This window comes from Sarcophilus harrisii, chromosome 1, assembly GCF_902635505.1.
Source record: "Sarcophilus harrisii chromosome 1, mSarHar1.11, whole genome shotgun sequence".
Taxonomy (NCBI): Eukaryota; Metazoa; Chordata; class Mammalia; order Dasyuromorphia; family Dasyuridae; genus Sarcophilus; species Sarcophilus harrisii.
The window spans coordinates 479,296,591-479,312,555 of record NC_045426.1 but is presented as its reverse complement, the minus strand read 5'-3'; the positions used below and the strand labels follow the sequence as shown (position 1 = coordinate 479,312,555).

General features: G+C 33.2%; 1 protein-coding gene across 1 annotated transcript in view; it reads right to left on the bottom strand.

Annotated features, from left to right (window-relative positions):
- The window catches only part of CCDC178 (coiled-coil domain containing 178), a 610,238-nt gene that overhangs the window by 190,759 nt on the left and 403,514 nt on the right, over window positions 1–15,965 (bottom strand). Inside the window, exon 20 of the mRNA XM_031946472.1 lies at window positions 4,906–5,055. Within this exon, the coding sequence (XP_031802332.1) occupies window positions 4,906–5,055 (150 nt within the window). The remainder of the gene's footprint in view (window positions 1–4,905; window positions 5,056–15,965) is intronic.

The following is a 15,965-nucleotide window of genomic DNA, read 5'->3' as shown; positions in this document are numbered from 1 at the left end:
AATAAAATGAAAATGACAATAATGCCTAAATTAATTTATTAATTCTGTGTCATGCCAACCAGCTTGCAAAGAGTTATGTTACAGAACTAGAAAATTAAAAAAAAATTCATCTACAAGAACAAAAAGTCAAGAATAAAGGAATCAATAAAAAAAGAAAGAAAGAAAGAAGGCCTAGCAGTGCCAAATATCAAATTATACTACAAAATAGTAATCATCCAAACAATCTAGCACTGGGTAAATAGTAATATAACTGATCAATGGAATAGATTATGTATATAATAAACAAAAGTATAATGTTCGAGCTAGCTTTCTGGAGGTCCTCCAGAAGAGCCTTGGTCTCAGGAAGATAGTCACCAAGAGGATGGACAAGAATAGAGTAAGAGGATGGACAAGAATAGAGTTCAAAGTCTTTATTGTCTCCTTCACAGTTTGTTTCTGTCATAGTCTGACCCAGTCTCCTTCAGCAGTCTGACAGTCTGACAGCCTCAACCAGTCTCTGCCTAAGTCTGACTTTGTTCCCAGTTTAAATACCCTATTACAATCACATTATTACAGTATACTGAATATGTGTGAATTAGAGAACTATTACATCACTATGCTAAATACTAAGTATATATGTGAACTAGAGAACAATCATCTCATCAATTCCACTGAGTTAACACCTTGTTTCAAGAAAACTTGTCCAGAGTTGTATATCCTCTACACAAAAATATAAGAACATTGTAACTTATATTTAATAAACCAAATAATCCCAGCTATTGGGGTAAGAACTTACTATTTGTCAGAAGTTGCTAGGAAAACCAGAAAACAGTCTGGCAAAAAATAGGCATAAACAAGGATCTCACAACATATACCAAGTTAAGTTAAAAATTTGTACATGATTTAGGCTTAAAAGTTTCTAACATAACCAAATTAGGGGAGTATTAAAAAAAACACCTATATGTCAGACTTATGGGCAAAACTTACTGAGCAAACGAGATAGATAGAAGCATAGTGGTTAAAAGAATTGTGAATACATGTAATTAAAAAGATGTTTGCACAAACAAATCAATATAGCCAAAATTAAAAGGAAAGCAGGAAACTGAGGGAAATGGTCATAGCAATTTTCTCTGATTAAAAATCTCATTTATCAAATGTATAGATAACTAAGCCAAGTTTATGAAAATCTAAGCCATTCTCAATTGATAAATGGTAAAAGGATACAAATAGGCAGTTTTCAAAAGAAGAAATCAAGTCTGTCATTAATTTTATCAATGCCAACTAAAACATCTCTGAGAAATCATCACAGACTCATCAATAGAAAACAAATGCTAGAGGAATTTGAAAATAAAAACAAAAACAAAGCATAAGAACAGTAATGCACCATTGGTAAAGCTGTGAACTAGTCCAACCATTTTGGAGAACAATTTGAAATTATGCCAAAAGAGCTATAAAATTATAAATGTCTTTTGATCCAGCTATTAGATCTGTATTTCCAAAGAAGTCAAAAAAAATTAATCCATATGTACAAAAGTATTTATAACATCTCTTTTTTTTTTTTTTTTTTTTTTTTTGTGGCACTGAACTACTGGAAACTGAGGGGATGCCTATAAAGTGGGGAATTTGGTATGTGTCTGTGATGGAATAATATTGTATTATAAGAAATAACAAGGGGGGCATCTAGATGACTCAGTGAAGAGAGGACTGGGCTTGAAGTCTGGGGACTTGAGTTCAAATCCAGCCTCAAAAAATTAACACTTGCTAGTTGTGTGATTCTGGGTAAGTCCCTTGACCCCAATTGCATTGGGGGGAAAAAAAGAAGAAGTGAATGTTATAAAAACAAAAAAAAAAAAGTTACAATAAGGATAGTTTCAGAATAACTTTTAAGACTTTTATGAATTGATATAAAATAGAATGAAGAAAATTAGAACAGTTTATATAAAAATAGCAATATTGTAATGATAATCAACTATAAAAGACAGCAAATCTGATCAATACAGTCATCCACACTCCCAAAGTATTTATGATAAAAAATACTATCAAATTCCAGATAAAAAATTAATGGAAAAACTGCAGATTTAAGTATATTTTCCTCTTTTTCTTGCTTTTTCATTTTTGGGGGAGGAAACATGTTTTACATTATTTGTATAAAGAGTATCATATTTCTTGCCCTCTCAATGTGTGAGAAAGGATAGAGAGAGGGACCAAATTTGGAAGTGAAAATAAAATTTAAAAAAAGAGAACTGAGGTACATAAATGTTATGAAAGTTGCCCATGTTTTTATCATAGTAGTAAACAGAAGATCTAAGAATCAAATCTAAGTTCTTTGATTTCTAAAGCATAAATTTTGCCATTTTCGACTATAAATGAAACCTAAAGGCAAAAAGGAGGAAAGTGAAAAGGTGTCATGCTCATAAGTGACCAGTTTTTAATAATAGAAATAATTCTAGTCTTGCTCCAACTTTTTTGTAGAAGATGAAGAAGTTAGAGGAATAAAAAAGAGCTGGCAGAATTTGCCTCTAAATCAAATCAACATATACTTCAATATCTATGGCTTAAATGTAAAAAAGGTGGGCATAGGGAAGATAGCAATTAGCACAGTATTTTGAATGTGGTAGATATTTAATAATTATTTATTGACTGTTGACAGTGAAAAATAAATTAGAAAACATGGTTCAAGAGTAACAAAAAGAAATGTCACAGGCTTGAAGATAACATAAAAGCTTTGTGACTATAAACTTTGAATACATTCTTTGAACAGAGCCAGAAAATATTTAATATGGTAAGTAACACGTAGGAGAAATAGAAGGGAAAAAAAAAGATTTTTGATAGGGAGATCTATTAGGCTATAGAATTATATCATAAGGGAATTAGGGAGATATAATATACTCTAACATTTAAAACTAGATTAGATCAAAGATTAGAATCCCTTCTTATGGGAAAATTACTAAGGAGGAGGACTAAAAAACTAAAGATTTTTCTCATTTTTAATGGTCAGATTCTATCCTGTAAGTAGTACATTAGAAACTAATGACATATGATTCCTCACTGACAGATTTAATGGCATCAATAAGGCCTCTCTGTCCATTGCTGCAAATTGATCCAACATGACACTGACAAGGGCAGGTTGCACTTAATGACCTCCATAACCGAAGGATGTAAATGAAAAATGAGGAGAAGTACAAATAAATCTTTGAACAATTCTCTAAAACAGGTATGGCAAAAATGACTTGTTTGAAGGATCCCAAATGTAAAACCCAAACTCATTTTGGAAGCTGTCCATTTTAGAACACACTCACATGTGGTATATATAGGGTTGTAAATGATCTGCCAAATCAGACCTATTTTTTTGTACCACATTTCCCTTTCACTTGACAAAAAAAAGAAGAAGAAAGCAAAGTCATTTTGATCTCAAAGCTAGTGAAAAAATAGGATCATAAACATTTACCCTGAAAAGAGCAAAATCTGCTATTGAGATAAGGGCTATCTTTCTTTTTTAGCTAGGATGTTTTTGCACAAAATAATCCCTAGCCTAAATACATGTGATTTTTCTATTCTCTTTAAATGTAAAAAGAAAATACTATTGACTATTGTTTCTTTTATTTCCCCCAATTATCAGTAACAAACAGGATTATGTTCAACCATAATAACAATGACAAAAGCCTAGAATGAAACAGACTAATGCTCCACACTAACAGACTGATATGTTTCTTAAAACCTGTTGAATTGTTTGAGAACCATGGCAATTTGCCAGGTAATTGTTAATTTCCAAAGACACAAATGTTTTTGTTTTTTTTTTTTCCCTGCTCTTGTCTCTAACACAGTGCTCTCCATTATAAATATAGCACTTGCATAGCCAGCTTTATTATGATTGTAAAAAATTAGTCCATTCCATTGGGGGAATCTTTACATGTCAAGCAAATGCTATAATTATCTCCATTTTTAAAATGAGGAGATGACCACACAGATAGTAATGATGCTCACACCATTTTGAATTTTGAATTCAGGTTTTCTTGATTCCAAGTCTTGTGTTTTATGCTATTTATCTAAAAGTTACATGGAGAAGCTTGAAAATGCTCCAGTGTATGATCATTTTACTTTTAATTAGTTTAATATTGCCAGGATTGACAATGGGAAGACAAAATAATTCCTATTCAATTTTCTAAACAATCATCTCTGTTCCATTTTCTCTTTTCTTCTTCCAACATTTCATAGTTTCTATCTATCTTTATTGTCTCTAAGGCTCTCTGATTCTCTCTCACCAAATCTCTCTGTGACTTTCTCCCTCTTCCTACCCTGTCTCTCTCAGGCTTTCTCTCTCTCTCTCTGTATGTCTCTTTTTATTCCCCCTATATATGCCTCCCTTCTCTGTCTCTTGTCTCTTTCTCTCTGTCTCTGTCTCTCTGTCTCTGTCTCTGTCTCTCTCTCTTTCTCTCTCTCTCTCTCTCTCTCTCTCTCTCTCTCTCTCTCTCTCTCTCTCTCTCTCTCTCTCTCTCTCTCTCTCTCTCTCTCTCTCTCTCTCTCTCTCACACACACACACACACACACACACACACACACACACACCACCATAGATATCTAGAAACCGAGAGAACATAGTTAATCTAATGAAACTGAAAATTACCTCAAGACCAGGATCTCTAGATGGCATTGTATATTAAATCATTTTTCAAGAAATTGCTTTACATTTAATAAGTATAAAATTTGTGAGATTTTTGGAATACAATGACAATTATTATGGTTCTGTTTCTCCCAAAATCTAATTTGAATGGGTTGCTGAAAATCTGAAACACACACACACACACACACACAATGTGTGGTAACATAAAATCTACCATCACATTAAGAACTCATGGTTTAATTTCTACTTTTAAGAAATGTACATATTAAACAAAATACCTTTTTTAAGTACAATAAAGTTAGTACCTGTAGCCCATCTCTAACAGCAGCTTTAGCTGACATCTTTTTATGGAATTCATCCAAATACCAGTCCTTTACTTGTAAGAAATGTTTCAGAGCTTGCTGATATTCTTGAGCCAAGCGCAGGTTTTCGTCCAGGGAAATGTGATATTTAATCTAGAAAATTAAAAAGAAATTCACCAAAATCACTAACCAGTAAGGCATAATTTATTTAAATTGTGGTATGTCCTTGAATATTGTAAATTTTCTTTGCCTACTGTGTCTCAATGAAAGTATACTCAATGAAATCAATGAAAGATAGGTATGGAACAGAATTAAAAAAACATTATTACTAGGGAAAATATTCTAAGCACAATAGTTTACAGTAAGGAAATAATTGTTTTGAATGTAACAGTCTATTTACAAATGTGACTTATGATCTTTATATAATAGGACTTGCGTTATTAATCCTTTAAGTCTTCTTGGATGTTTTCTTTTTGGATGAACATTGTCTTCTAGAATTGAAGAAACTTCTACTAGAGCCATTTATCCAGACAACAATCCCTCTATTTGAATTGTTTACCATTCAAACAAGAACAACAAAAACTTCTTTTCACCTCCCTAGTATTCCCTGTGTAGTATTCAGGTTTTTCTTATCCTTTCACAAATTAGAGGTGTTCGAGATCAAAAGAATTCACAGTATAGGCATCAGAAATATTAGGGATTTGAAATGAGTTTCAGAATTCAGGATGTAAATTGTTATCACAAGATTAAAAAGGGAGATTGGATTAATAGGACTTGAGTTGTGAAGACCGCGTATTTTAAAATCAACCAGAATCAGGAATTCAGGTTAGGGGAAAATTGTCAATCTTTATTCTCAGTGAAGAAAGATCGGAGGTGGAAGGGAATCGGCGATAGCAATGTGTGCAGCTGAGTCAAGAAGCTGGCTAGACCAACAGCCACATGACCAGCAGCTACTAACATAGAACCCAGGCTCAATCTCTCCCAGCCTCTCTTCCTGTCTCTCTGCCTCCACCCACCAAAATCGTCATTTCCTATACAACACATCAGGACTTGCACAGAGAGTGGGCGGGGCCATTCTTTATCCAAGCATATATATTAGTAGACTATAGTCCAATTACTATTTAGCCTCACGTGCTTGGGACCTCAGTGAATCAACTCAAGCCTCAGCCCATTACATTGAGTCTTAGAACTTCTATTATTTTTGAATATTTTTTCAATTATGTCCATTTCTTTGTGACCCCATTTGAGGTTTGCTTTGCAAAGACACTGGAGTGGTTTCCCATCTCCTTCTCCAATTCATATTACAGATGAGGAATTGAGGCAAAAAGGGTTACATGACTTGTCCAGAGTCACACAGCTAGTAAGAATTTCTAAAACTAGTCTAGTTGAATTGAATAAACATTTCATTATCTAGCACCCTTAAAACATTGGTTTGTAGATTAAATAGATTTTGGAGGCAAGGGGGAAGTAATCATTAGTAATAATATTAATTCCATGGGAAAATACATTACAAATTCTCCAAGTGACCCATAAATAATTTTGGGCATATCAAGTTGGGAATCGCCTGTGTTTTAAAACCAGCCATAGCATTATATCTTTTTATACATTCACTCTGTTACATCTCAAATAATAACAATGGTTGATTATCATTCTTGTTGATATTTGAAAGTTATTTATCAAATGCATAATAATGGGTCAAATGTACCTACCTATGTTATTGATACAAAAAGATATTAACAGATAGAAGGTTAGAAGTATTTATTAAGGATGAAAATAATTATATCTGATGTTTGAAAAGTAGTAATATATGGAGATGATCCAAACTATTATTAGAATTCTTTTTAAAAAATATATATTTTTATTACAGCTTTTCATTTTTTAAAACATATGCATGGACAATTTTTTGACATTGCAAAACCTTGTGATTCAAATGTTTTCCTCCCTTCCCTGTACTTCCTACCCTAGATGGCAAGTAATTCAATATATATCAAACTGCAATTATCATGCTGCACAAGAAAAATCAAATCAAAAAGGAAAAAGATGAGAAAGAAAACAAAATTCAAGCAAATATCAAAAAAGAATGAAAATGCTATGTTATCCACACTCAATTCCCACAGTCTTCTCTCTAGGTAGATGATTCTCTTCATCACAAGATCATTGGAACTATCTTCAATTATCTATCTACTCAATGTTGAAAAGAGCCACATACATTAGAAATGATCTTATAATCTTCTTGTTGCCATGTAAAATGATCTGGTCCTGCTCACTTCACTTAACATTACTTCATGTAAGTCTCTCTAGGCCTTTCTGAAATCATCTTGCTGGCTGTTTCTTACAGAACAATAATATTCCGTAACATTCATATACAATAAGTTATTCAGCCATTCTCCAACTAATAGGCATTCACTCAGTTTCCTGTTTCTTGTCACTACAAAAAGGGCTACCACAAACACTTTTGCACATGTGGGACCCTTTTTCTCCTTTATGATTTCTTTGGGATATAAGTCCAGTATGCTAAATAAATTTTGAACAGAATTTATTTAAAATATTTATCCCCTGATCTTTATTGGGCCTCCTGAAATAGGTTCTGACTAAATTTTAACAAAGGTTATTTTAGAAGTAGAATCAAGCTTAAGAGTAATTTATTCCAACATCCCTCCAGTTCCTGCCCCCACCAATGTACACACACACACACACACACACACACAAGCAAGTTTATACCTCACAAAATTTTATTAATAAGATAAGTGAAACCATTTAGGCTTTCTTTTTTTCTTTTTAAGTTGACAAGATTTCCCCTTATCCCTTAGTCCTGTTGATGAATACAATCTCACTGTGATTCCTGAAATATTGACAATTCTAATATAAGATAATCATTTTAGATTTTTTCTTCAAAATTCCAACACCATAATAACTAATAAACATCCTACCTATATGATGACCCTTTAAATTTGCCTCAGTTTCCCTAACTTCCTTCAGAACTGAACGCAGGTCTTTCTGTTTCTCCCTATTTGCAAATAGCTTCAGCTCTGAGATTAACTTCTATCTCTTTTAAACTCTTTTATGCTACTTTTATGATCTTTTAGACTTTTAGTTATTTATATGTGCTCTCCCTTTTGTTTATACCTATAATACTATAATGCTTATCTGTGTAGTAAATACTTAATAAATTGGTTGATTAATTGCTTCAGATCACAACTTTGGGGGAAAAGTCACAATTATTTTCAGACACTAGTCATTATATTTGGAAAATCATGATGAGTCCTTGCAAATTCTTATTACCAACTTCAGGAGGTTAGTCTTTGGAGTTTAACTTTACAAGTTTTCCATTGAAATTAATTACATTCCATTCTGGACGAGAATTTGCCATAAAAAAGAAGGGCCACTGAAAGCCTAAGCTTTCTCAAAATCATCCTCTACATTGTAAAGAGCTACAAGGACAAAAAAGGATGCTAAAATAAGAAAGCATACCATTTGACTTGTGGGACATTCACTAAACATTATGGAACCTAGTAGCTGCACTCATTTTGGAAATTATGTTATGCCCACAGTGCAATGCACTGTGTCCTTCCCAAATGTACATATTTTCCATTTCTGGGTGACAACAGTTCTTTCTGCTCCCATGCTGCATAATTCGGAAAGGTGCCAAGATATCAAATTGTGTAATCATGCCAATGAATCTTCAAAATATTGGTACATCAGTCATAATATTTTACATTATCATTTCCCAGTAATGAATATATGGAAGGCTTTCCCAATTCACCACAAATTCTGGAAAGTCAGTGACCTTCAGATGTGCAATGAAGTTTAAGTTTTTTAATTTTAAATAATGGTATTCTGCAGGCATTGAAAATGTTTTTATGTCTAACTGTGGTTCCACCTCACGACTCTGACTTGTTTAATTTTAGCCAATGGTATAACAGAATGTAAATGAACCAAAGGGGGAGGATGACAATTGGTTGAGCTATGTCTGAGGAAATCACGCCACCACCATTTTAAGTGGAACTGCTCATAAAATAATAGCAAGGGGAAAGATTTTTAAGTGGAGACTAAAAATGGAAGGGAAAGAGAAAATTAGAGAGAAAGAACAGGGAAAGTGAAATTATTTTGGGGGATGTTTTATTCAAATCCAATAGAATCATAATCAACAAAAAAGAGATTTTTACTCCTCTTTGAGCACTCATTAAACTTGAATTTGTCAAAGATTATCTCAGGTGCTGCTATTTACTACTATGTAAACTCTGAACCTGAATTTGAAACACACTGATTTTAAATTCTCCTATACTGAATTGATTACATTGCAAATAACCTTCCAATATTACCAAATTAAGGGGTTTAGAATTAAAGAGAGAAAGGATGTTGGAGATGGCCTAGGAAAACCTTTTTAATTTTGCAGATGAAGAAGCTAAGGCTTAAGGAAGAATAACTAGGCCACACAAATAATAAGAACAGAAAAGGTCAGATTCAATGAATATTTTTCTGCACCAAAATCCAATATTCTTTCTACTCTATTATAATAATTCCCTATTATAGCACTTTGTCTATGATGTAGAATTGTGGGATTATTGTGCCTCTGTAGTTAATAAATACAATCAATGAGCCTAAATGAACAGAACACCTTCTCCCGACTTGATTCATTGTTCTTTATTCAAAACTCATTATTAATAATGATAGTGAATAATTAGATTAAACACTTTTCCTGAGATTTAGATATATTATATGATTAGCTCACTTTCCTTCTTTGTTTAATGTAGTATTTAGCAAGGAAAGGAATCAAATATCTGACTTGGCTTGTATTTTATAAAGAGTTTTCCATTATTCTACAATGAATATTCAGATTTGTCAAATGACAATAACCAAGATAGTTTTGATAAATTTTAAGTGAGAAAATATTTACTCATTGAAAAACTTCTACAATTTATTTTATGTTTTTATTATATTATTATTTTATTATATTATATTGACTCTTATTGATCCCATATTTTTGGTTTACCATTTCCTTCTCCAGCTCATTTTATAGATGAGGAAAGTAAGACCAATAGGGTTAAGTGACTTGCCCAGAGTCATACAGATACTAGGTGTCTAAGGCCAGATTTGCACTCAGGAAGATGAATTTTCCTTACTCTAGGCTGGCCACTCTATCTACTGGGCCACCTAGTCCCTTTTCTGTAATGGGGGAAATTGTTCAATGGGGAAGCAGTTTCTCTTATTACATTTTGGCTCAAATTGTGACTATATGTCAATTCTGATAATCAATAATGATAATAATATATTTTTTAAAACACATGCTTTCTGTCATTGTATCTCCATATAAGCAATTCTTTTAGAATAAACTCTTATGTAGCATCTGACATTGATAAAAGTGTAGAATATAGCAATATCAAATTTACAAGGATGACTTTCTTGATTTATCAATCTAGAAGTTCATCATATCATTTAGTTGCTCCTGTGAAAATAATCTGTCAATCAGATTCCCTATAGGCAAACAACTCTGTTCATAATAATTTTAATACTTTAATAAAAAGATTCCTTTTATACAAAAATCTTTCTACTCAAACTTTATTAACTCTATCTTATTCTCTGCTCCAAATCTTGTTATTTTTTTCTTTTCTCTTATCTCCAACTGTCCCCATTCCTCATATTTACAACAAAAAATGAATTAGCCCTTCATCTGCAGCCTTTATTCATTAACATTTACAGGAAAAATCACTTTCACTTTCCTCTTTTTTTCTCTCTGGTTTTATAAAATCTTCCTATTAAAGTTAATCCTTCAGATTGCACCCTTGTTTCATTACCTCCTGCCTCAGCTGTAGTAGTATCTCCAATTTCTAATAAATCTTCAATCTTCCCCTCCCCACTGGCAATATGTTTCCATAGAGGTTGCATTCCTTGTCCATACTCTACCTAATAGTATGACACAAGCATTCTTCCTTCTGCTTACAAACCTGCTCCTGTTCAGGCTTTAAAATCTTAAAGATACGCCTTTAACCTTATTTTCTATTCCATCCAGACATTGCTCCATTTCTTTCTGCCATTTCACTAATAAACCTGCACCCATTATCTCTACCTCCTCTCACCCACTCATTGCAAGGTAGCCTTTTCTGCTATCATAGCACTGAAACTGCTTCCTCAAAGCTCATTCCTTAACAACTTTCCAATTACAAGTAAAGATAATTTTCAACATTCTTTTTAAAATGAGATTTTGAATTCCAAATTTTCCTCCTTCCTTCCCATCCCCCAAAAGGCAAATATTCTGATATAGGTTATATGAACAATCATGTTAAACATATTTCCACATTGATCATGTTGTGAAAGTACAAACAGAACAAAAGGGACAATCACAAAAATTTTTTAAATGAAAATAGTATGTTTCAATCTGCATTTAGACACAGTTTTTTCTCTGAATCTGGATAGTGTTTTCCATCATGAGTCTTTTGTATTGTATTGTATTTGGATCATTTAATTTCTAAAGACTGTCATAGTTGATCATCCTGTCAGTTAACAGTGGACAATTCAGTTGCATGTTTTAAAGTCTGTGCAATTCCCTAAACTTGGAATGTCCTCCCAATCCCTCTTTCCCCCTGTTAATCTTTAGCCATGCTGTAATGATCAGCTAAAATACCCTCACCTCCTTAGAGTCTTCTCTTTTCTCCTGCTCATTAATAATTTTTCCCACCTTAGACCACACAAGGCACTTTGTTTTGCAATTTCCAATGAATCTATTATGAAATTTTGTATTATGTAATTATCTGTATTCTGCATCTTATACCCTACGGATTGAAAGGTAAATTCCATAAGGGAATGGGTCATGTCTTATTTATATTTTGAATCTTTCTTAGCACAGAATACAGTGCTCTCCCTGTAATAGGCAGTGTTTGCTGAATTTTGAATGAATGAATAAAAATTTGTAATGTGGAAATACATTGTATATTTATCCCTAAAGCATTATTAAGAGGATATACTCTTTTGTTTTGATATAAAGTAATCACTAATTTCTAAAATGCAAGTCAATTCAATTTTAATTTTAATACTAACTTAATTTAAATTCAACTCAATAAACATCTATTAAACACTTACTAAGGAAGAGCATTATATTAGAGAATAGAGGAGATGTATATTAATACATAGTTCCTGCTCTCAAGGACTCTGAATCCCAGTGCTTCAGATCTTTCTAGGCCTTTCTAATTTATCATTATCTTTAGGGTTAATTCTTTAACTCCCAGTTCGATTGATGAGACAGGTCCTCAAAGGCACCTTCCTTATTCTTTAAGTCCTAAATATAACCCTGTTGGCCTGGGTTTTTAATACTGTTACTCACTAATACTGTCCTTCAGCAGCCTCTATCAGCATGCTTCCCATTCATAATCAGGCAGTATCCTGAATTAACTTATTTTATTTCATTTTTAGTAAAGATATTCACTAAGATGGTATAATAAGAAAAGTTCGTATAAAATATTTTCCCAAAGCTTGGAATACACTTTCCCACAAATACTTTTAAAATTTAAGGGGAATGTGGACTTAGAGTATTATGGTAATGAGGTGCACATGTAGAAAATATACTTGTACAAAGAGTAAACTTACAATTCCTAGTAGAGGAAGTTCTTTTTTAGACTATAGATGAATTATTCTTCTCTAAAACAAGGGGCTGTGCTTCTTGGAATGCTTTTCTTCTTTAAGAGACTTTTTAAAAATCTGTTTTTGTCCAGATTTTTCCTTAGTATGTCTGCTACTAGTTTAGTCTCTCCAATACCATGATCAACAGGAATAGAAAAGAAAGAAAAGCTCATTTTACTCATATCTACTGACTCCCATAAATGTTTTTCAGGAGCCTAGTTGGGATCCTCAAAACTGAAATCAACCACATTCTGACTAGTCCATCCTTGACGAAACAAATGCTGACAATCATCCAAATATTTTAATGTCCCGAAATGAAATTAACTTGCAGAGTCAATCAGCTGTTCTCTTCTTGACCCAATTAAAGAAGAATTCACATCTGAGAAAGGGATCACAGGTTGTATACAATCTTGTTTAAACCTGTTTTAAACCTAATCTTTTCTGTTGATTGATTGAAATGCTATATAGAGCCTCTTCCCTTTCACCAGAGATATAAAACATTCAGTTACACAAAAGTAAAATGAATTTGGGTGGAGGGGAGAGCCAAGATGGTGGAGAGGACACACACTTTTTTCTGCGCTCTCCTACCACCCTCACACTAATTATGAAATTAAGCCTCTGAAATAGTGCTGGACTGGAAGAATCCACGAATATTGGGAGTGAAGCAAATTACCAGCAGAAGATAATTTCAAAAATCACCAGAAAAGGTCTGCTTTGGTTGGGTGCAGGAGGAGGCCAGTGCAGGCAGAAAGGCTCTGAGCAGACTGGGGACTGGGTGAGGTCTCCAAAGGGCGGTACAAACTCCCTGATGCGGAAAATCTACCAGGACGAATCTACAGCAGTGTTGGCTACTCTGCCCTGTTTGCAAGTCAGTAGACCAACAGAGAAGTTATAAAACATCCAACACAAACACAAAAGATAAAGAGTGAATCTCCAAATGCCAGAATCTCACAGAACCTGGTCATGCCCACCCAGTACTGGGAGTGACTCAGCACCATTCTAAAGCAGCTGCTGTTGCTTCCTAGTCTGTAGAGTAGGCTTGGAAAACCTTCCTTGCCCTAAAAGCAGATCCCAACTTTTAAAAAAAAATGAGTACAAAAGCAAAGTGAACTCTTAACTATAGATAGCTTTTATACTGAAAGAGAGCAGACTTCAAATCCTGAGGAAACTAAAAGCAGATTGTCTCCAGATGAAGCCCCAAAGGGTGATATAATTGATCCCCATCACACAAGGCTCTCCTAGAAGAAATTGAAAAAGATCTTTAAAAAGAGCTAGAAGAAAAATGGGAAAAGGAAAGGGATGCTTGGCAAGAGGATCTGGATAAGACATATAACTCATTAAAATATAGAATGGAAAAAGAAAACAACTCCCTGAAAAACAGAATATGTGAAATGGAAAAAGAAAATAATTCCTTAAAAAAATTGTGAAATAGAAAAAAAAAATCATAGAACAAAGCAACTCTAGAATACGAGAAAAGTTAGGCATGATAGATCTTTGGAGAAAATTAAATGGAGACAGAAAGGACAATATGTTCTTCTTGGCAGTTCATGGAACCTATACAAAAATTGACCATATATTAGGACTTAAAGACCTCAAAATCAAATGCAGAAAAGCAGAAATAGTAAATGCATTTTTTTCAGATCACAATGCAATAAAAATTACTTTTTAAAAAAAGCCAGGGGAAAATAAACCAAAAAGTACTTGCAAACTAAATCATCTCATCCTAAAGAATGAATGGGTGAAAAAGCAAATCACAGACACAATTAATAATTTTGTTCAAGAGAATGACAATAATGAGACAAAAATACCAAAAACTGTGGGATGCAGCCAAAGTGGTAATAAGGGGAAATTTTGTATCTCTAGAGACATACTTGAATAAAAGTTCAAAGAATGGGGCTTGCAACAAGCTAGAAAAAGAGCAAATTTAAAACCCCCAATCAAATACTAAACTCGAACTTCTAAAAATAAAAGGGGAGATTAATGAAATTGAAATTTTAAAAAATCTATTGAATTAATAAATAAGAGTTTGTTTTATGAAAAAAAAACAAAATAGATAAAGCTTTGGTAAATTTGATTAGAAAAAGGAATGAGTAAAATCATATTGTTAGTCTTAATAATGAAAAGGGAGAACTTTCCACTAATGAAGAGGAAATTAGAGTAATAATTAGGAATTACTTTGCCCAACTTTATGCCAATAAAATTGACAACCTAAGTAAAAGGAGGAATACTACAAAAATATAGGTTGCCCAGATTAACAGAAGAGAAAGTAAATTGCTTAAATAGTTCCATTTTAGAAAAAAAAAAAAAAAAAAGGTATGAATCAACTCCCTAAGAAAAAATTTCCAGGACCAGATGGATTTACATGTAAATTCTACCAAACATTTAAAGAACAATTAACTACTATACTCTATAAACTATTTGAAAAAATAGGGAATGAAGGACTCCTACCAAATTCCTTTTATGACACAGACATGGTACTGATACTTAAACCAAGTAGGACAAAAACAGAGAAAGAAAATTATAGACCAATCTCCCTAAGAAATATTGGTGCAAAAATCTTAAATAAAATATCAGCAAAGAGAATACAGAAAATCATTCCCTGGATAATGCACCATGACCAAGTAGGATTTATACCAGGAATGCAGGGCTGGTTCAATATTATGGAAACTATTAAAGGTTCTGATGAAGGCCTCATTTCCAAAATATATAGAGAGCTGACTCTAATATATAAGAAACCAAGCCATTCTCCAATTGATAAATGGTCAAAAGATATGAACAGACAATTTTCAGATGATGAAATTAAAATCATTACCACTCATATGAAAGAGTGTTCCAAATCATTATTAATCAGAGAAATGCAAATTAAGACAACTCTGAGATACCACTACACACCTGTCAGATTGGCTAAAATGACAGGAAAAAATAATGATGAGTGTTGGAGGGGATGCGGGGAAACTGGGACACTGATACATTGTTGGTGGAGCTGTGAACAAATCCAACCATTCTGGAGAGCAATCTGGAATTATGCCCAAAAAGTTATCAAACTGTGCATACCCTTTGATCCAGCAGTGTTTCTACTGGGCTTATACCCCAAGGAGATACTAAAGAAGGGAAAGGGACCTGTATGTGCCAAAATGTTTGTGGCAGCCCTGTTTGTAGTGGCTAGAAGCTGGAAACTGAGTGGCTGCCCATCAATTGGAGAATGGTTGGGTAAATTGTGGTATATGAATGTAATGTAATATTATTGTTCTGTAAGAAATGACCAGCAAGATGAATACAGAGAAGCTTGGAGAGAATTACATGAACTGATGCTAAGTGAAATGAGCAGAACCAAGAGATCATTATATACGTCAACAACGATACTGTATGAAGATGCAATCTGATGGACGCGGATTTCTTTGACAAAGAGACCTAATTCAGTTTCAATTGATCAATGATGGACAGAAGCA